The sequence below is a fragment of the Heptranchias perlo genome, chromosome 34, assembly GCF_035084215.1.
Source record: "Heptranchias perlo isolate sHepPer1 chromosome 34, sHepPer1.hap1, whole genome shotgun sequence".
NCBI classification, from domain to species: domain Eukaryota; kingdom Metazoa; phylum Chordata; class Chondrichthyes; order Hexanchiformes; family Hexanchidae; genus Heptranchias; species Heptranchias perlo.
The window spans coordinates 25,759,930-25,781,031 of record NC_090358.1 but is presented as its reverse complement, the minus strand read 5'-3'; the positions used below and the strand labels follow the sequence as shown (position 1 = coordinate 25,781,031).

Below are 21,102 nucleotides of genomic sequence, written 5' to 3'. Positions count from 1 at the left end.
CCGGGATTAACCGAGTGAACCTTCTTTGTACTGCCTCGAGAGCAAGTATGTCTTTTCTTAAGTATGGAGACCAAAACTGTATGCAGTATTCCAGGTGCGGTCTCACCAATACCTTATATAACTGCAGCAATACCTCCTTGTTTTTATATTCTATCCCCCTAGCAATAAAAGCCAACATTCCGTTGGCTTTCTTGATCACCTGCTGCACCTGCATACCAACTTTTTGATTTTCTTGCACTAGGACCCCCAGATCCCTTTGTACTGCAGTACTTTCCAGTCTCTCGCCATTAAGAAAATAACTTGCTCTCTGATTTTTCCTGCCAAAGTGCATAACCTCACATTTTCCAATATTATATTGCATCTGCCAAATCTCCGCCCACTCACCCAGCCTGTCTATATCCCCTTGCAGGTTTTTTATGTCCTCCTCACTCTCTACTTTCCCTCCCATCTTTGTATCATCTCCCATCTTATTACTGTTTGCGGGGCCTTCCTGTGGGCCAGTTGGCTGCAGCATTTCTCTACGGCCTTTGTAAAAAAAAAAAGGCCCACTCGTAGCTCCCACGATGACCCAATGGGTGAAGGAACAATCTGTTTAATGAGGGAGGGCTCGCATTGGGAATGTAATTTTGTGAAATGATCCTTTTAATGCGTAGCTGAATAAAATAAAATTGGTACTTGTATTGAAACCCATGCACGGTGGAATCCAGTCGTCACACCGTATCAGAGGGTGGCGATCCCACAACACGCACTGCACTGCTGGGCAGTGCTGCTCAGGACTATCTGGCATTTTAAACAACCGAGGAAACCCCTGCACAGCCTGCCACGCTGCTGTGTTAGCGTTGTAATGCACTTTTGTGCTGCTCATTGCTATCAACCCAAAACCAGCACTCTGATTAAAAGCTGGCACAGCCTCTTCCCCATTTTCACCGATGTGCTGCTCAGAGCACTAGTCTTATAAAAAAGAATGTCAGTGTTTTCATTTTGTTCCGTTCATTTAAATCCAGTGAACAGGTATATAAGGCAATCAAAATGGGTAATAGAATGTTGGCCTTTATCTCAAGAGGGCTGGAATACAAAGGGGAGGGAGTTATGTTTCCGATGTACAGAGCCTTGGTCAGACCCCAGCTGGAGTACTGCATTCAGTTCTTGGCACCGCATCTCAGGAAGGATATATAAATTATGAGGACAGATTGCATAAACTTGGCTTGTATTCCCTTGAGTATAGAAGATTGAGGGGTGATCTAATTGAGGTGTTTAAAATGGATTCAATCGGGTAGATTAAGAGAAACCTCTGATGGGGAATCAAGAACGAAGAGACATAATCTTAAAATTAGAGCTAGGCCATTTAGGATGGAAATCAGGAAGCATTTTATCACACAAAGGGTAGTGGGAATCTGGAACTCTCTCCCCCAAAAGGGTCAATTGGAGCTTACAAGACTGAGAACGATAGATTTTTGTTGGATCAGGGTATCAAGGGATATGGAGCAAAGGTGGAAAAATGGAGTTAAGATACATGATCTAATTGAATGGTGGAGCAGGCTCGAGGGGCCGAATGGCCTACTCCTGTTCCTATTTTCCATTCATTGTTCTCAATCCAAAACCGACATTCTGAGTGTGGCTGTTTAAAGTGCTGGTATCTGCCCAGCGGGGCAGAGTGTTAGTGTTCAAGCTTTCGCTCAACATTTTTACCTTGTGGTCCCAGCAGTAAATCAACTTTCATTAACCGAGCGAGTCTACTATGAACTGGGCTGGGTGAAGGTGGGTGGGAACACTTTGCTGCAACCTCACCAGTTGCCCACCGTGTACATGAAAGGTTACAGGGGGGAAACTTGACCTTTTTGGGGCTAGGATGTAAATAATCGCCAGGGTGGAAAGCTGAGAGGGAAATCGGGCATGTCCCTTTACGGATGTACAGTCCTGCCCAATTTTCTGTGCCCTATGTAATCAGCATCATACTTGATCCTGAGCTGAGCTTTTAACACCATACCCCCTCCACCATGAAGACCACCTACTTCCAACTTCGTGATATCGCCCATCTCCGTTTCTGCCTCAGACCATCTGCTGCTGAAACCCTCATCCATGCATTTGTTATCTCCAGACACGACTATTCCAATGCTCTCCTGGCTGGCCTCCCACTTTCCACCCTCCGTAAACTTTAGCTCAACCAAAACTCTGCTGCTCGTAACATGACCCCCACAAGACCCGTTCGCCCTTTGCTCACTGACCTACATTGGCTCCCAGTCTGGCAACGCCTCAGATTTAAAATTCTCATCTTTGTGTTCAAATCCCTCCATGGCCTCACCCCACCTGATCTCTGTAACCTCCTCCAGTCCTACAACCCTCCAAGATCTCTGCACTCCTCCAATTCTGGCCTCCTGCGCAACCCCGATTTCCATCGCTCCACCATTGGCGGCCATGCCTTCAGCTATCTAGGCCCTAAGCTCTGGAATTCCCTCCCTAAATCTCTCCAGATTTCTACCTCTCTCTCCTCCTTTAGGACTTCCTTAAAACCTACCTCTTTGATCAAACTTTTGGTCACTTGTCCTAATATCTCTTTATGTGGCTCCGTGTCAAATTCAGTCTGATAATCGCTCCTGTGAAGCGCCCTGGGACGTTTTGCTACATTAAAGGTGCTATATAAATGTAAGTTGTTGTTGATGTTGTTGTCCAGGTGGTTATTTACACCCAGGCGAAGAAGTGGAAAAGCTGTTCCAATTTCTTCAGCAGCCTTCCACCAAAATTGTTTCCTTATCAATTGGGAATTAAAATGATGTGCCTGAAATTCTTGGGGTTTCAGAGCTGATTGGTGTTTATTGTCGATGGGATTTTCCCTTTGTGACGCGTGGTCTTTTCCTACAGACTATCACTAGAGCCGGTCGATCTCTAAGTTCAGCCCATTTAATCCACTCGTGCTACAGTGCGCCGCCCTCAGTCATTTCAAACATTGTTTTGATGAAAGGTCAAGGAAAGGTAAGGCACGCCATCTCCAGGACCTGATGGTTTCTACCCCAGGGTATTAATAAAAGGAGGTGAGGAAATTATAGATGCTCTAGTCATGATCTTTCAAAACTCTTTCGATTCAGGAATTGTCCCCGTAGATTGGAAAACTGCCAATGTCACTCCATTATTTAAGAAGGGTAAGAGAGATGAACTAAGAAATTATATTCCTATTAGTCTTAACGTCTGTTGTGGGGAAGTTACTAGAATCTAGTGACTGAGCACTTGGACAAACATGAACTGATCAGAGAGAGCATGGATTTGTAAAGGGTAAGTCATGTCTAATGAACCTAGGTGAATTTTTTGGGGAGGTAACTAACGTGGTAGTTAAGGGAGTGTCTACTGATGTTATTTAGATGGACTTCCAGAAAGCATTCGATAAGGTTCCACATAAGAGACTGCTAACAAAAATGAGAGCACACGGAATTGCACATAGTGTAGTGGAAATCTGGAACTCTGTCTCCCCAAAAGCTGTTGAGGCTAGGGGTCAAATCAAAATTTCAAAATTGAAATTGATAAATTTTTGTTAGGCCAGGGTATTAAGGGTTACGGAACCAAGGCGGGTAAGTGGAGTTAAGATTAGCCATGATCTAATTGAATGGCGGAATAGGCTCGAGGAACTGAATGGCCCACTTCCTTCCTATGTTCCCATGTAAGGAAACGAAAAGAGGGAACACATGAAAATGCTTTGCTTTTAAAGTTGCTACTTAAATGAACATCACACAGTGCAAGTGTTATTACAATTAGGAGGCCATCATGCAATGAATGATTACATTGCTATGTTAACTTGTACTCAGCTCACCTGGGGTATAAGTTTGTCTGGGCCTGCTTTCAGGCCTAGAATCAGCACTGGCGCAATCAGCGGGCACCCCAGCCGGGAGGCCCGAGGCCTGGCTCGAGATTGGGCCTCAGGCCTCAATTTGAATCATTTGGGCGAGCTGCCGGTACTTGTCGCACCTCCACGGGCAGCTCGCCCTTCTCTGAAAAGCAATTTCGGGTCACGTGCCTCGCCGGCAGTGGCTCTCGAGGAAGTGGCGGGGAAGGGGGTGGAGGACAGCAGGAGGGGGAACGATCCCGGCCGCCAGCAACTGTCCGGAGTGTCGTGGAGCTGGGAGGAGCACTCCAGCTCCTCCTGACTCCACATGAATTTTTTTAAAAAATGTACTTACCTTTTCGGTGGCGGCCTCTTGCTAAACCTGAGAGCAGGCCTGACACCTGCTCCGCTCAGGACAGCCCAATTTCCCTCATGGTCCTAAACCAGGCCCTTATTAGGACCTGTTTTAAGCAGCCAATTTTGGGTCAGGTATTTTTCAGGCGTCCTTGCGGAGTGGGACATTTGTCCCCGAAATTGGTTCTTATTGTGCCCGTTTTATGCCCGTAAAACATATATAACCAGGTCCAATTTCTATCCCATAACAACAGTCCGTGCGCTTCAAAATAATTTATTGTGTGACCCGCTCTGAGACATTTGAATGTGACAAGGCGCTAGAAGAATGCTAATGTTATAATTTATCATTTCTGAGTGTGGTCTGCGGTCTAACTGAGGAATGTGATAACTATCGTCCTTCCAGGGTTTGGGCTTTAGTGTGGTCGGAGGAAGAGACAGTGTTTATGGACCAATGGGAATCTTTGTAAAGACGATATACCCGGAAGGGACAGCTGCTGCTGATGGCAGGCTGAGGGAAGGTATGTAAACTCTGGAGTAACGGGGGACTTGTGCGCGTTGTTCTCTCAGGTATGTAAACTCCAGAGTAACGGGGGGACTTGTTTGTGTAGTTCTCTCAGGTATGTAAACTCTGGAGTAACGAGGGGAGTTGTGCGTGTGTTCTCTCAGGTATGTAAACTCCAGAGTAACAGGGGGACTTGTGTGCGTGTGTTCTCCCAGGTATGTAAACTCTGGAGTAACGGGGGACTTGTGCGTATCGTTCTCCCAGGTATGTAAACTCTGGAGTAACGGGGGACTTGTGCGTATCGTTCTCCCAGGTATGTAAACTCTGGAGTAACGGGGGACTTGTGCGTATCGTTCTCCCAGGTATGTAAACTCCAGAGTAACAGAGGGAGTTGTTCATGTCGTTCTCTCAGGCGCGCTGTAACAGAGAATGTTTTTGGAAACCAGTCGGCTGATTAAAGCATTCGGCAACTGTACATTGAAGTGAACATTTACATATAGATTCTAAGGAGCCATTATATCTAGGGGTGGCCAACCTTCCAGGATTGCCCTGGAGTCTCCAGGAATTAAAGGCTAATCCTCAGGGCACTGCTGCGAGCAAATCCAGGAGAAAAATCATAGGGGTATTAAAAAATTGTGTTTTTAAAAAAATTTTCTTTGAACACTTTTGTTTACTGGTTACAAAAATATTGGAGATGGGAAAAAAGGCTGTTTGACTAACGGTCAAGAATCATCCAATTAGGTAATGAAGAGTCGATATGAAGAGCTCCAAGGGTTAGATTATGAGGAGAGATTACATAAACTAGGCTTGTATTCCCTGGAATATAGAAGGTTAAGGGGTGATTTGATTGAGGTTTTTAGGACTTTGAAAGGAATTGATAGGGAAGATAGAGAGAAACTTTTTCCGCTGGTGGGGGAGTCTAGGAAAAGGGGACATAACACTAAAATCAGAACCAGGCCATTCGGGAGAGAAGTTAGGAAGCACTTCTTCATGCAAAGGATGATAGATGTGTGGAACTTCCTCCCACAAAAAGCAGTAGATGCTAGCTCAATTAATAATTTTAAATCTGAGATCGGTAGAATTTTGCTAGCCAAGGGTATTAAGGGATATGGAGCCAAGGCGGGTGGATGGAGTTAGGATACAGATCAGCCAAGACCTAATTGAATGGCAGAACAGGCTCAAGGGGCTGAATGGCCACCTCCTGTTCCTATGTTCCTATTCGCTTTCCAATTGGTGTGGGAAGGCGGTGCACCGTGAGTCTGGACATGTTGGACGACCAATGGCAGGAAGTCACAGAATCATAGAATGATACAGCACAGAAGGAGGCCATTCAGCCTATCGTTCCTGTGCCGGCTCTTTGAAAGAGCTATTCCAACCAGCCCCACTCCCCTGCTCTTTCCCCATAGCCCTGCAAATTTTTCCATTCAAGTATTTATCCAATTCCCTTTTGAAAGTTACTATTGAATCTGCTTCCACCGCCCAGGCAGTACATTCCAGATCATAACAACTTGCTGCGTAAATTTTTTTTCTTCATGTCGCCTCTGGTTCTTTTGCCAATTACCTTTAGTTTGTGTCCTTTGGTTACCGACCCTTCTGCCACTGGAAACAGTTTCTCCTTATTCACTCTATCAAAACCCTTCATGATTTTGAACACTTCTAGCAAATCTCCCCTTAATCTTCTCTGCTCTAAGTAGAACAATCCCAAATTCTCCAGTCTCTCCACGTAACTGAAATCTTTTATCCCTGGTACCATCCTAGTCATGTGATGACACCTCCAAGACTATGTCCAACTAGGGTTGGCGATTGTATAAATTTGCAGGGCTACGGGGAAAGGGCGGGGGATTGGGACTAACTGGATTGCTATTACAAAGAGCCGGAGATACACTGAAACATCCACCACTGCGCTTGCGCTGGGAACGTTGTGGGTCAGGGGGTTGAGGCAGCTCGTTTGGTGTCTGGGGAGTAGTTAGGACGGGGAACAGGGGATGGAGATTGGCGGGTAAAGCCATACGGTCATGTCTGTTGGGGTGGTTTCCCTTCAAGGTCAGTGGGTGGGGAGCTGTGCTGAGCTGGAGGAGGGTACAGTTTGAGCCTCCAAGAAGAGGTCCCAGACTGCTTGGCGTTTCCAGACATCCCTCATTCAGTCCGGCACATCTCCCACACGTTCTTCGGCCCCACTTTGGATGTGGGAAGGGGTGTACTTTACTGCAGAGGGGTGGATGCAAATACTCACAGCTATTGGTTGTGCTAACCTTCTCATTACAGGAGGCCCTCCATCACAACCAATTACAGCAAGCATTGAGCTGGGTCCTCTGAGATTGCAATGCTAGTCATAGGAAAATAGGAATTGCTAGACAAAAAAAGGCCAAGGTCCATTTAGTTCGCCTTCTACCATCCTGGTAGTCACAAGATACAACAATAATGGAGATATTGACTAATCACAGCAATCAATCTCTATCAATTAGTCTACAGCAGACTCAGACATGAGGTAAGGAAACCCCCAGCGGTGGAGAGCTTTGGGAACCATGGACCTAAAGTCATCTTTATCCTCCCAAACCTGTTATACTCACCACACGTCATGTCTCAAACTACTCCTATACATGACACGTGGTGAGTGTAACACGCTGTCACTGTGCTGCCTTACATAGTCAAATAGCCTACCCACATGAAGAATGGGTGAAGTAGCAGAGGTCAAACTGGGGCTTGTGGATCCAGTAGTCTCCCCGACCGCTATCCAGAAAGGCTGGATGTGGCATCACGCCCAAAATATGTGGACGAGGAGGCCGTTCCAGCCACATCCCCTCCAGCAGTCACCTAGTACAACAGGATGTCATTTGTGGAGCTTTTATGTGGGGTGGGTTATGTCCGATGGATAATCTTCAGTTGGGCTTTGTGCATTTGGCTGCTGGTGATGATGTTGAGGATTTGTGTGAGGGTAGACTAAAATATACAATGGCTTCAGAAAATATATACGTGAACGTACGTTTTTTGAGGATGCAATTAAAAAAAACACTTTGCAAATTTTTGATCTCATTCTCGAGATGACCAATTGGCTTAATTTTCAGTTTAAATTCACAAAACCCTGCAACTGTTGATTAAAATTGTACTTCTGGCACCTCTCTGATAGCTCAGTTTCTAAAGGCAATGTACAATGAGTAAAGAGACCAGGATATCCCAGGTTCAAACCCTGTTCTGTGCGGAGTTTGATCATTTCAGTGGGATGGTATCAGGCACATTACAATTGGCCTGAACACCCAACAGAGGGAGGGAAAGATCAGTTCCTGCTCACTATTCAGAGACCCGTGTTAGTCAGTGTGCAAGTGGATGTAGAGTGAGGACAGGATCAGCTGTCACTGTGCTGCCTTACATAGTCAAATAGCCTACCCACATGAAGAATGGGTGAAGTAGCAGAGGTCAAACTGGGGCTTGTGGATCCATGACCCATCATGGTTTCAGGAGAGGAGGGGAGAACAGTATAGCGGGGAAAGAAAATTGTGCTTTTCACAGTTAGTGTCAGTGTGATGCCAAACTTCTGGACTGTAAATCGGTTCTGAACTGATTCCAAAGCGAAGCACAGTGAAGACCCCTTTCTCCAGGGTGTCTCATTCTGCTTCGGTTTGGGTCAGTTCCAGGTTCAGGCTGTATTTACAGTATAACTGGAGCATCGGTGCAAAATGAATCCACTTCACACCAACGCTACATTTGCAGTGTGAATGCAGCCTAAGTGTTACTTTTAAAAAACATAAAATGATAGACAGGTTTTAGGTTTCAATGTGCCCTTCCTTAACCGATTCCCCCGTCTCTCCAGCTGGACTTCAATGACACCAATTCAGTAGCTTCTCTCCCTCCCCCAACAACATTAATACATCTTGGGTCACAGGTAGGAAAGACGTCATTTCCTCTATTTGACTAATTATGCCAGATTTTAATCAGTAGTTAAATGAAACCTGTCAGCCTTATGTTCAAATCCCTCTGTGGCCTCAACCCTCCCTACCTCTGTAACCTCATCCAGCCCTACAACCCTTCAAGATCCTCTAATTCTAACCGCTTACGCATATCCCACTCCCTTCGCCCCACGATTGGCGGTCGTGCCTTCAGCCGTCTAGGTCCGAAGCTCTGCAATTCTCGTCCTTAAACCTCTCCCCCTCTCTCTCCTCCATTGCTCCTTAAAACCCACCTCACTAACCAAGGTTTTAATCACCACTCCTAATATCTCCTTCTTTGGCTCAGTGTTCATTTTGTCTAATTACATTCCTGTGACGTGCCTTAGGACGTTTGCCAACATTAAAGGTGCTATATAAATGCAAGTTGTTGTTATTGTTGAAAGTATTATTATACTCTGTGCACTTTCTGTGAGATGGAATGAATTACCATGGACGAATGAAGCGCCAGTCAGAACACACCTGCAAATGTGCTACAGAGCAAACTGTTAAGCTGCTAACTGTGCATTGCTGAAATATGCTAATTGTGTATTACTGAAATCTGCTAACTGTGTATTGCTGAAATCTGCTAACTGTAAATTGCTGAAAACTACAAACTGTTCAGTTCTGAAATCTGTAAACTGCAGATTGATGAAAACGACAAACTGCATTTCCGAAATCTACAAACTGTATATTGCTGAAAACTACAAACTGTTCATTACTGAATTCTGCTAACTGTGCATTGCTGAAATCTGCTAACTGTGCATTGCTGAAATCTGCTAACTGTTCATTGCTGAAATCTGCTAACCGTGCATTGCTGAAATCTGCTAACTGTGCATTGCTGAACTCTACTAACCTTGCATTCTGAAATCTGCAAATCATGCATTGTTGAAATCCACTAACTCATGAGTGAGATCTGCTAACTGAGCATTGCTGAAAACAACAAACTGTACATTACTGAAATCTGCTAACTGTGCGTTGCTGAAATCTGCTAACTCTGCATTATTGAAATCTGCTAACCATGCATTGCTGAAAACTACAAATTGTGCATTTCTGAAATCTGCTAACTGTAAATTGCTGAAAACTACAAACTGTTCAGTTCTGAAATCTGTAAACTGCATATTGATGAAAACTACAAACTGCATTTTCGAAATCTACAAACTGTATATTGCTGAAAACTACAAACTGTTCATTACTGAAATCTGCTAACTGTGCATTGCTGAAATCTGCTAACTGTGCATTGCTGAAATCTGCTAACTGTGCATTGCTGACATCTGCTAAATGTGCATTACTGAAATCTGCTAACTGTGCATTACTGAAATCTGCTAACTGTGCATTGCTGAAATCTGCTAACTGTGCATTACTGAAATCTGCTAACTGTGCATTGCTGAAATCTGCTAACTGTGCATTACTTAAATCTGCTAACTGTGCATTGCTGAAATCTGCTAACTGTGCATTGCTGAAATCTGCTAATTGTGCATTACTTAAATCTGTTAACTGCATTACTTAAATCTACGATCGGTGCATTGCTGATATCTGCTAACTGTATATTGATGAAAGCTACAAACTGCATTATCAAAATCTCCTAATTCTATATTACTGAAATCTACAAACTGTTCATTACTGAATTCTGCTTACCTTACACTGCTGAAAACTGCAAACCATGCATTACTAAAATCTGCTAACTGTGCATTACTGAAAATACCAAACTGTGCATTACTGAAATCTGCTAGCTGTATATTACTGAAAGCTACAAAATGTTCATTACTGAAATCTGTTAACTGTGCATTACTGAAATCTGCTAACTGTGCATTGCTGAAGTCTGGTAACCATGCATTACCGAAATCTGCTAAATGTGCATTACTTAAATCTGCAAACCTTGCATTGCTGAAATCTACTAACTGTGCAAAGCTGAAATATGCAAACTGTGCATTGCTGAAATCTGCTAACTGTGCATTTCTGAAATATGCTAACTGTGCATTGCTGAAAACTGCAAACTGTGCATTTCTGAAATTGGAAAACTGTGCTTGCTGTAATCTGATAACTGTGCAATGCTGAAAACTGCAAACTGTGCATTGTTGAAATCTGCAAACTGTGCATTGCTGATATCTACATATTATGCATTGCTGAAATCTACAAATCATGCATTGCTGAAATCTGCAAACTGTGCAAAGCTGAAATATGCTAACTGTGCAATGCTGAAATCTGCAAACTATGCATTGTTGAAATCTGCAAACTGTGCGTTTCTGAAATCTGCAAATTATGCATTGCTGAAATCTGAAAATCCTGCATTGCTGAAATATGAAAATCCTGCATTGCTGATCCCTGCAAACTTGCTAGTGATGCTGTGCAGTGTGCTTTTCATTTTGATTGGCTTTTCTGAAAGTGTGGGACTCTTTGTGCACCCAGAAGGCGTTGCATTCACGTGCTCCTCACAGACACCACTTCTGCTTTTTGCAAGTAAACACATTGAAGCCTGAGTTCTTAATGGTGTCAATTGATAAGTTTATTACCAGATTCAATATGCAAATACGCTGACTCCTGCTTAAAACAGATGAGCTAATCACGAGATGCCTCGAGATGTATCATGTGGAAGTTTTTACACTGTAATACAGAGAAAATGTATGTCAGTTTTCTCTTTGAGATTGAGGATGTCTTAAAAGATATTCATGTTAGAAAGAAAGATTTGCATTTATATAGAGCCTTTCACAACCCCAGGATGACTGAAAGCGCTTTACAGCCAATAGTGTATTGTTGAAGTGTATTTTGTAACATGTAGCAGCCAATTTGTGCACAGCAAGCTCCCACAAACAGCAATGAAATAAATGATCAGCTAATCTTGATGTGATTTATAATGAAATCTTACTTTTCAGTTAGATTTAGCTCACATGGGTTTAAAATCCCCACTACAGCCAGAAGCTGGTGGAAGGGGGCAGGAGGAGATGTGCATTCAAGCCAAGAGAGATGGACTGATCTGTAAATGATACCTGGCTTCCGCTGAGACAGTAGAAGCTTATTTAGACCTTCCTCTGAACCACCCAGACCTGGATCTCATTGTGACCCGATGAACCTATTCATTTAGACAGCAGCAGTGGATGGCTCCTCGAGGCTTCCATCTGGGAAGGGTCGGGGGGTTCTACTGGCCGACCCCCGGACAGGGAGGGGTCAGAGATCAAACTGCTAACCACCTATCCAGCAAAAATAGAAAGGGGACAGCTAAACACCACAAAACAAGCTGTTGAGGGAGACAGACAGAAGGTAAACGTTCCTTAAGAAGAGGGCCGACTAGGTCCAGAGAGAGACAGTCAGATTTAACAGTAAGGCTGACGAGGAAAAGTTAAACTCGCCCACTAACAGGGATGTGTGGCGTGCTTTATTGTTTTATATACTAGGGGAAGTGTGATAGAAGAAGTTAAAAGTCTGGAATCACTACTCAGGTGTAATCTAGATGAACCAGCTTCTTGATTTTTAAAAGATAACTTACCAAACTGTTAGGCTGTAACACTCATTAAGGTACACACTAAGGTGTAGCACACTATGCAGTTTTTCACTATGCAATTTTCAGTGGGGGTGATTCTCACCGTCACTCAGATCACACACTCGTTATAGAATTCACCCAATTTTTATTTCCATGGACATCAACGGGCAAATCACTCCGCCAGTTCACTGTCCAAGTAGTGATGGTGAAAATTAGCCCCATTGTTCTCAGGGGAAATAAACTGTTGTAGATTTCAGCCGTCTGGGGTCAGGGGCACAGTTGTGATATTTTGCCGCTTGGTGGACTGTTTAAACTGTCCTGTTCCTTTAAGACCATTGGACAGGAAGTGGTCAGGAAACAGACACATTCAGCGTCAATCACAGACTAATTGGCAAAAGAACCAAAGGCGACATGGGGAAAAACTATTTTACGCAGCGAATGGTTAGGATTTGGAATGCACTGCCTGAAAGAGTCTTGGAGGCGGATTCAATCATGGCTTTCAAAATGGAATTGGATAAGTGCTTGAGGGAAAAAAATCTGCAGGGCTCTGGGGAAAGGGTGGGGGAGTGGGACTAGCTGGATTGCTCTTGCAGAGAGCAGGCACGGGCTTGATGGGCCGAATGGCCTCCTTCTGTGCTGTAACCATTCTCTGATTCTATAAATGTCGAAGTAAGTTTCTGTAGATTGGCAGCTGCCTATAAACGCACAGGTCCTGCCATTGTGAGGAGACCAGGTTAAACAGATCAGAAAGACCACGACTGTGACTTTCTCGTTCTGTATACTTTTGACACTTTGAAATGTGATGCCTGAGTGTGACATCTGAAGTGTGACTTCCGAAATGTGACAGAAATGCATTAGTTGGAAGACTTTTGTATATGCAGCTCCCACCACTTAAAACGTCCACATTTAAAACAGGCAGTCATTTATATCAGCCAAAAAGCGCTAATCATTATCTATTTGCATTAATGTCAATTTCAAAGTTACCGGTTATAGCGTCTTAAGTGCTCCGTTTATTTCGGGCAGAAATGGCTGTATTTACTCACTAATTCGTTAACATGTACTGAAAGGTAATGAAAGAGCCTTATTAAGGCAGACTTCACTTCCCTTAGGCTTCCACTTCTTCCACAATTTAAAGTACAGGCTCAGTATCCCCGAACACTGCCTCCAGATTGTTCTCATCTTCTCTCCTATTCTTTCCAACCTTTGCCGTGTTCACTGAACTTTCTCAAGTAGAAAAAAAAACCAAGCGAGATAGTAGAGACTGAGAAAGCTGACCCGCTCCTGAAAAACAGTACTGACGTTTTAACTGTCCTCTCTCTGGCAATTATATAATAAAATATATTCTTTTGAAAATATAACTTTTTATTTTCACCCCATTGAAATTATGGCCGATATAATTTTAAATGATCGCTGGGCAAAGCCACTGATTGAGATTTTCATGGAAAAAATGGGTCTAATTACAGACACCGGCAAAATACAAATTCTGCTCAGCCACTCCAGGGCAACTAATTTATTAAAATGGTTTTTAATTTTATTAACGCTTCCATGTTATAGTGGGCAAATTATATTTGCATAGATAGATCTGTTCATATTGTCAATCTTTCACTGTGCAGGAGATGAGATACTTGAGGTGAATGGAGTGTCTATGAATGAATTAACCCACGATGAAGCTATACAGATATTTAAGGTTAGTCTGTTGGTTATACAGTGTAAAACTTTCACTTGTTAATTGAAAAGCGATAAAAACAGAACTTAAATGTGTTTTTTTCATGTAGCAAGTAAGGAAAGGTGTACTCACACTAACAGTCAGGACTTGTCTAAAGAGCCCCAGCCTCACTCATGGTCAATCAGCAGCATACCTGGGCCGCTCATGGTCGATCAGCTCTAACGCTCACATCAGTAGAGGGAGCCGTTGGAGCTCGGAGCTGGATAGCACGCTCTTCCTGCAAAAGACTCCAAATCCTAACGACAGAATAATTATGGAAGTCACTTTATACAAAGGTAAGCAAAAGAATGTTCCAGCGATAAATTATAAGTCAACCAAGCCTTGACTGAATTTACCATTGACTACCTGATGTTGTACGGTGGGCTAATGGATTAGTAACCCAGAGGTCATGAGTTCAAATCCCACCACAGCAAGTTGTGAAATTGATTTCAATAAGTGATAGCGAATTGGCAGCACATTTTACATCTCTCCCGGTTTTTATTTCTATTGAAGTCAACGGTAATAAAAATTGAGAGATGTAAAGTGGGCTTCGGATTCAATTTCACTCATTTTACACTATCGCACAAAGTCAGGATCTGTCCATGGGAGTGGAGCTTCACTCGGTTACCCATTAAATATACACATGGACTCCTTAAATATACACACATAGATCCCTTAAATACACACATAGACCCCTTAAATACACACATAGACCCCTTAAATATACACATAGACCCCTTAAATACACACATAGATCCCTTAAATATACACATGGACTCCTTAAATATACACACATAGATCCCTTAAATATACACACATAGATCCCTTAAATACACACATAGACCCCTTAAATACACACATAGATCCCTTAAATACACACATAGACCCCTTAAATACACACATAGATCCCTTAAATACACACATAGATCCCTTAAATACACACATAGACCCCTTAAATACACACATAGATCCCTTAAATACACACATAGACCCCTTAAATACACACATAGACCCCTTAAATACACACATAGATCCCTTAAATACACACATAGATCCCTTAAATACACACATAGACCCCTTAAATACACACATAGACCCCTTAAATACACACATAGATCCCTTAAATACACACATAGATCCCTTAAATACACACATAGACCCCTTAAATACACACATAGATCCCTTAAATACACACATAGATCCCTTAAATACACACATAGACCCCTTAAATACACACATAGATCCCTTAAATACACACATAGATCCCTTAAATACACACATAGACCCCTTAAATACACACATAGATCCCTTAAATACACACATAGACCCCTTAAATACACACATAGACCCCTTAAATATACACATAGACCCCTTAAATACACACATAGATCCCTTAAATATACACATGGACTCCTTAAATATACACACATAGATCCCTTAAATATACACACATAGATCCCTTAAATACACACATAGACCCCTTAAATACACACATAGATCCCTTAAATACACACATAGACCCCTTAAATACACACATAGATCCCTTAAATACACACATAGATCCCTTAAATACACACATAGACCCCTTAAATACACACATAGACCCCTTAAATACACACATAGACCCCTTAAATACACACATAGACCCCTTAAATACACACATAGACCCCTTAAATACACACATAGACCCCTTAAATACACACATAGATCCCTTAAATACACACATAGATCCCTTAAATACACACATAGACCCCTTAAATACACACATAGATCCCTTAAATACACACATAGATCCCTTAAATACACACATAGACCCCTTAAATACACACATAGATCCCTTAAATACACACATAGACCCCTTAAATACACACATAGATCCCTTAAATACACACATAGACCCCTTAAATACACACATAGATCCCTTAAATACACACATAGACCCCTTAAATACACACATAGATCCCTTAAATACACACATAGATCCCTTAAATACACACATAGACCCCTTAAATACACACATAGATCCCTTAAATACACACATAGACCCCTTAAATACACACATATACCCCTTAAATACACACATAGATCCCTTAAATACACACATAGATCCCTTAAATACACACATAGACCCCTTAAATACACACATAGATCCCTTAAATACACACATAGATCCCTTAAATACACACATAGATCCCTTAAATACACACATAGATCCCTTAAATACACACATAGACCCCTTAAATACACACATAGATCCCTTAAATACACACATAGATCCCTTAAATACACACATAGACCCCTTAAATACACACATAGATCCCTTAAATACACACATAGACCCCTTAAATACACACATAGATCCCTTAAATACACACATAGACCCCTTAAATACACACATAGACCCCTTAAATACACACATAGACCCCTTAAATATACACATAGACCCCTTAAATACACACATAGACCCCTTAAATACACACATAGACCCCCCCCCCTCCACCGAATATATACTCATACCCCTTAAATATAGTCACAGACCCCTTAATGTACACACAGTCACAGTGGTATTTATTCAGTTGGGAAAGTTTCACCAGATCGTAATTTTACTGGGACTATAGTTTGAATAAAAAATAAACCGAAGCTCGGTGTTAAACTGGACTGTTCCACCTTCCTCCACATCCTTCATTCACCCACTGAACCCTGAGTCCAGTTTTATTATTAACTGTTAATAATTAATCTCCACTGGCACTCCCCAGCCTTCCGATTGACATCTTAAATGTGAGCCTTAGCTCAGTGGGTAGCACTCTCGCCCCTGAGTCAGAAGGTTGTGGGTTCATAATCCTACTCCAGAGGCTTGAGCCCATAATCCAGGCTGACACTTCAGTGCAGCACCGAGGAAGTGCTGCACTGTCAGAGGTGCCGTCTTTCAAATGAGATGTTAAACTGAGGCCCCGTCTGCCCTCTTAGGTGGATGTAAAAGGTCCTAATGCACAATTCAAAGAAGAGCAGGGCAGTTCTCCCAGTGACCTGGCCAACATTTATCCTTCTGCCAGCATCACTAAAAACAGATGATCTCATTGCTGCTTGTGGGACCTTGCTGTGTGCAAATTGGCTGCTGTGTTTCCTACATTACAACAGTGACTACACTTCAAAAATGCTTCATTGGCTGTAAAGCACTTTAGGACGTCCTGAGGCCGTGAAAGGCGCTATATAAATAGAGCTATATAAGAAGCCTCTCAGCCCTGGACTGTGTCGTCCTGCAGATAGTGGTAACCAGGTGAAAAATAACCAGATACATTCATGGAAATGATGAACCTATATAAGATAGTTAGATAGCTCAGAAAATATTTTAACAGTAAATCTTTGATGTAGACGTTTCAGTTGGCTGAAATCTAATCCTCTTCACTTCACAGGGTAGATACTAGGAACCAGCATTGGCTGCAGCTGGGGTGGGCACAGTGGGTGGGGTGCAATGTATAGCCTCTAACTTCACTTCTGTTTTCTTTCCCCCAGAGGATGGTGTTGGTTTGGGAATTGGATTGTGCAGTGTGTGCACACAGCTGCATGCTTCCGGCATTTATATCCACACTCTCTCTCCCGGATCGGTGGCACATCTGGACGGGAGACTCTGGTAAGAGATGAAAGTATACGGGATAAATTTTCCGAGACTCTGCTCCCCGGCACAAGAGTCTCGCTCTGCGTGAGTGCTGATTTGGAGAGTTAGGCAGGGCTCGGTGCGGCCAATTTGCAGGGCTTCCGATCTTCGGTTGGAAATTCGAGAGTGCCAGGAACTGGGCTTAATGCCCTCTGCAACCAGTTCTCCAATTGGCATTACCACCCACAAGATTCCACGTTGGGAGCAGAGTCTCCATATAATGCCAAATGTCTTCAGAAAGGAATATTCGGAGCTCTGAGATTTTGGGGGAGATGTAAAGGGTTATTCCATGACCAAGCGCTCCCAGTGGGGAGTGATGCTTGAAGGGAGCACATCTCAAAAATCGTGGCGAGCAGCCTGTGATCGTCCGTCTCTAATGGATGGAAAATCATGGCCACTGTACCTGGGAATTCCCAAGATATACTCCCTGCGATCGGTACTCCACACTGGGAGTGCTAGATGGTGGAATTACCCGTTTAATGTGCCCTATCTCACTGATTGTGGGTTTAATGAAAGCTAACTCGCAGGGATGCCCAACTCTACTCGATGCAATTTTTTTGGAAGGTTGGGTGAGTGACAGTTAATAAAATGTACAGGGAATAATCTCACTGAATCACCCATATACAGCACCTTCAATGTAGCTAAACTACCCTTTCAAGATATTAAGGGGAACTGATAGGGTGGATAGAGAGAAATTATTTTTGCTGGTTGGGGAGTCTAGGACTAGGGGACAGAGCCTAAAAATTAGAGCCTGGACTTTCAGGAGTGAAGTTAGGAAACACTTCTACACGCAAAGGGTGGTAGAAGTTTGGAACTCTCTTCCACAAACAGCAGTTGATGCTAGCTCAATTGTTAATTTTAAATCTGAGATTGATAGATTTTTGTTAACCAAAGGTATTAAGGGATATGGGGCTAAGGCAGGTATATGGAGTTAGGTCACAGATCAACCATGATCTCATTGAATGGCGGAACAGGCTCGAGGGGCTAAATGGCCTGCTTCCATTTCTATCTGGTTGGGTGGGGTGGGGGTGGGTTGGGGGGTGCTCTGGGTGGGTGGGGGGGTCTGTGTTGGAGGGGGCGGTCAGGGTGGGGCAGGTGCTTCATATCTGAGGAGATTAGCAGCCTGACTGTGAGCAGCATTGCCGAGGCTGCGGAGAGGATTGTTGATGAGCACAAGGAGCCTTCGGCATTCAGCCCTTCAGTTGAGAGGAACATTCATTTTTCAAGCTCAGGAGGCTGGAGCAGGCAGAGGTGGGAGGAGAGCGATGCTTTCTGGGCTGCAGTTTTTTTCCAGCAGGGTGTTTGCTATTTTTTAAGGTCCTCCATTCCTGAGGTGGATCGTATGTTGCAGTGAAAGAAAGATTTAGCATTTACATCAATATAAATTTTCCCTTCAGGAAATTGCACATTAATTTGAACGAATGGTCAGTCACAGGCCGAGTGTGCAATTGCACAATTTACTCCGTCGCACATCTGTCCCAAAGCAATTCACAACCAATAAATTATTTTTGAAGTGAAGCCAATTTGTGTACAGCAAGCTCCCACAAACAGCAAACGAGAATGATCAGGTAATCTGTTTTTGGTGGTGTTGGTTGAAGCAGAAATGTTACTCAGGACATCAGGGAGCGCTCCCTGCTTTTCTTCAAGTAGTGTCATTGGACCTTTTACATCCACTTCAACTGGTAGATAAAGCCTTGGTTAAACATCCCATCTGCAAGAGGGTACCTCCGACAGTGTAGCACTGAAGTGTCGGCCGACATTACGTACTCAAGTCTCTGGAGTGGGGATTAAACCTACAACATCAGACACAGAGGGCAGAGTGATACCACCGAGCCAAGCTTGCTTTCTCGCAGTATTTCAGTTCCATTGGGATCGATTTTCACTGCCTTCGCCGGGATCGGAGACCTTACCCTCCCCCCCACCATTAACACCGGTGATGTGGCTGGCGCCATTTTCAAACAGGCCTCCTGCCGGGAGTCCAAACACCGCCTGTTTCAGGCGATAGGCCACTTACAATATGGAAATCGGAGCCCTGTGACATAAATAGGTGGGGACTAGTTGGAGGCTCCACGTGCTCAGTCCCACCAGTCCCACGGTGATTGTACCGTAGAGGCCCGGCCAAAGGTAATTGTGGAATTATTCTTGTGGGCCCCAGTGGAGCAGGAGTGCACCTCGCAGGACCCACAAAAATAATCTGGGCCGCTGTCCCATTACCCCCACCCTCAGCGGTGATGATCCCCCCACTCCCCGCGATTGAAACCGCCCCGAACCCCCACCTCACTCCCCCACCCTCCACCCTCTGTGATTGCACCCCCACACCCACCCCACCCACACCCACCCCCCTGACCCCAACCCCCCCCACCCTCCGCAATTGCAACCCCCCTCACCCCCACACGCAACTTACTTTGCTAACAGCTGCCCCGGCCCGATCTTGAGGCCTCGAGATGAGCTGCACCGGGACACTTGTTTAATGCCCACAGCTCACCTGCCAGATTTAAATGAGGCTGGGGCCTCAAAATTGCAGGGAGCCTCTTCACGGCCGGAATGGGCGGTCAAACAGCGGTCTGTTGCCCAATGTTCAAAATACACTCCAAGCTGGGCCGACCAGTTCATGATATCACTACAGGTCCATAATACTGATTTTATATATCACTGTGGTACTTTCGGGACGCTTTTCCGTGTTAGCGTTGCCATATCAGGAAATTGCTGGCGTGCTCCCCTGAAAGTTCCGTCCATTAAAATGGATGGGAAATCGGCATGGTCCCGATATTATATGGCCAGTGAGCGAGGCCGTGCAGACCTGGAGGATCTGCCCTTTTGCCTCTTGTTATTTCCTCTTCCCTTTTGTTGTGTGGGGTTCTCCCTCTGCCCCGTGACCAAAAGAGAAGAAACATAACTGATTCCCAGGCCTCTGCGAATATTGTGCTGGAACGGGTCTCAGAGAACCGCACGAGAGCAGCCTGTGTTAAAATTGGATAGCCTTGTGGTGAAGGACAGAATACTAGAGCCTGGTCTTCAGTTGCTTCCAAGCCTTTATTCACAGAGTTTCCTCTTGCACACTCCACACCCTAGCTAAGCTCTCCTATAAAAAGGATACAAGAATTGTATACCCACCATCTGAATATAGTTAACACTAATTGATATAAATAATACAATTAACAGCCTGGTACGTTACTATTTACTGTCAGTCTCTCTCCTTCATTCGCTATCTCCCCTGACAGGCTCAGCAGCTTTAGGTTGACAATCTGCCAGGAGAATCAATATAATGGGCCATTGTATTACCCTCTCTTCACATTTCTTTATGCTGAGGGTCCTGATAGCTGGCTGTACGTTTCACAATGTTGCCGTACATTTATGCAGGTCTGGATACAAACATATTGTCCTTTAGTTAAATATGAGAAACTTTTCACTGTGTTTTTATTTTCTGCTGTAGGTGTGGTGACCAAATTTTACAAATTAATACGACAAATATCCACAATCTGACGCTGAATGAAGCTCACGCCCTTCTGCAGCATTGCAAGTCTGGACCTAATGATCTCATGGTCAGCAGGCACCCCGATCCCCTGGTAAGAAACCAAGGAAAGTGGACCGAATTCAGATGGTGCAGATGAAGGTAAAAGGAGGGATTTGAACTTATTCCCGCCCGTTGGGAACCTGAAGGGATCGGGTGCAATGTT

The 21,102-nt window shown here is 43.8% G+C and overlaps 1 protein-coding gene across 1 annotated transcript in view; it reads left to right on the top strand.

The window, feature by feature from the left end:
- Window positions 1-21,102, top strand: part of il16 (interleukin 16) — a 129,244-nt gene that overhangs the window by 71,183 nt on the left and 36,959 nt on the right. Inside the window, exons 8-13 of the mRNA XM_067971617.1 lie at window positions 2,860-2,970; window positions 4,569-4,683; window positions 13,679-13,752; window positions 13,841-14,066; window positions 17,284-17,401; window positions 20,859-20,991. Of these exons, the coding sequence (XP_067827718.1) occupies window positions 2,860-2,970; window positions 4,569-4,683; window positions 13,679-13,752; window positions 13,841-14,066; window positions 17,284-17,401; window positions 20,859-20,991 (777 nt within the window). The remainder of the gene's footprint in view (window positions 1-2,859; window positions 2,971-4,568; window positions 4,684-13,678; window positions 13,753-13,840; window positions 14,067-17,283; window positions 17,402-20,858; window positions 20,992-21,102) is intronic.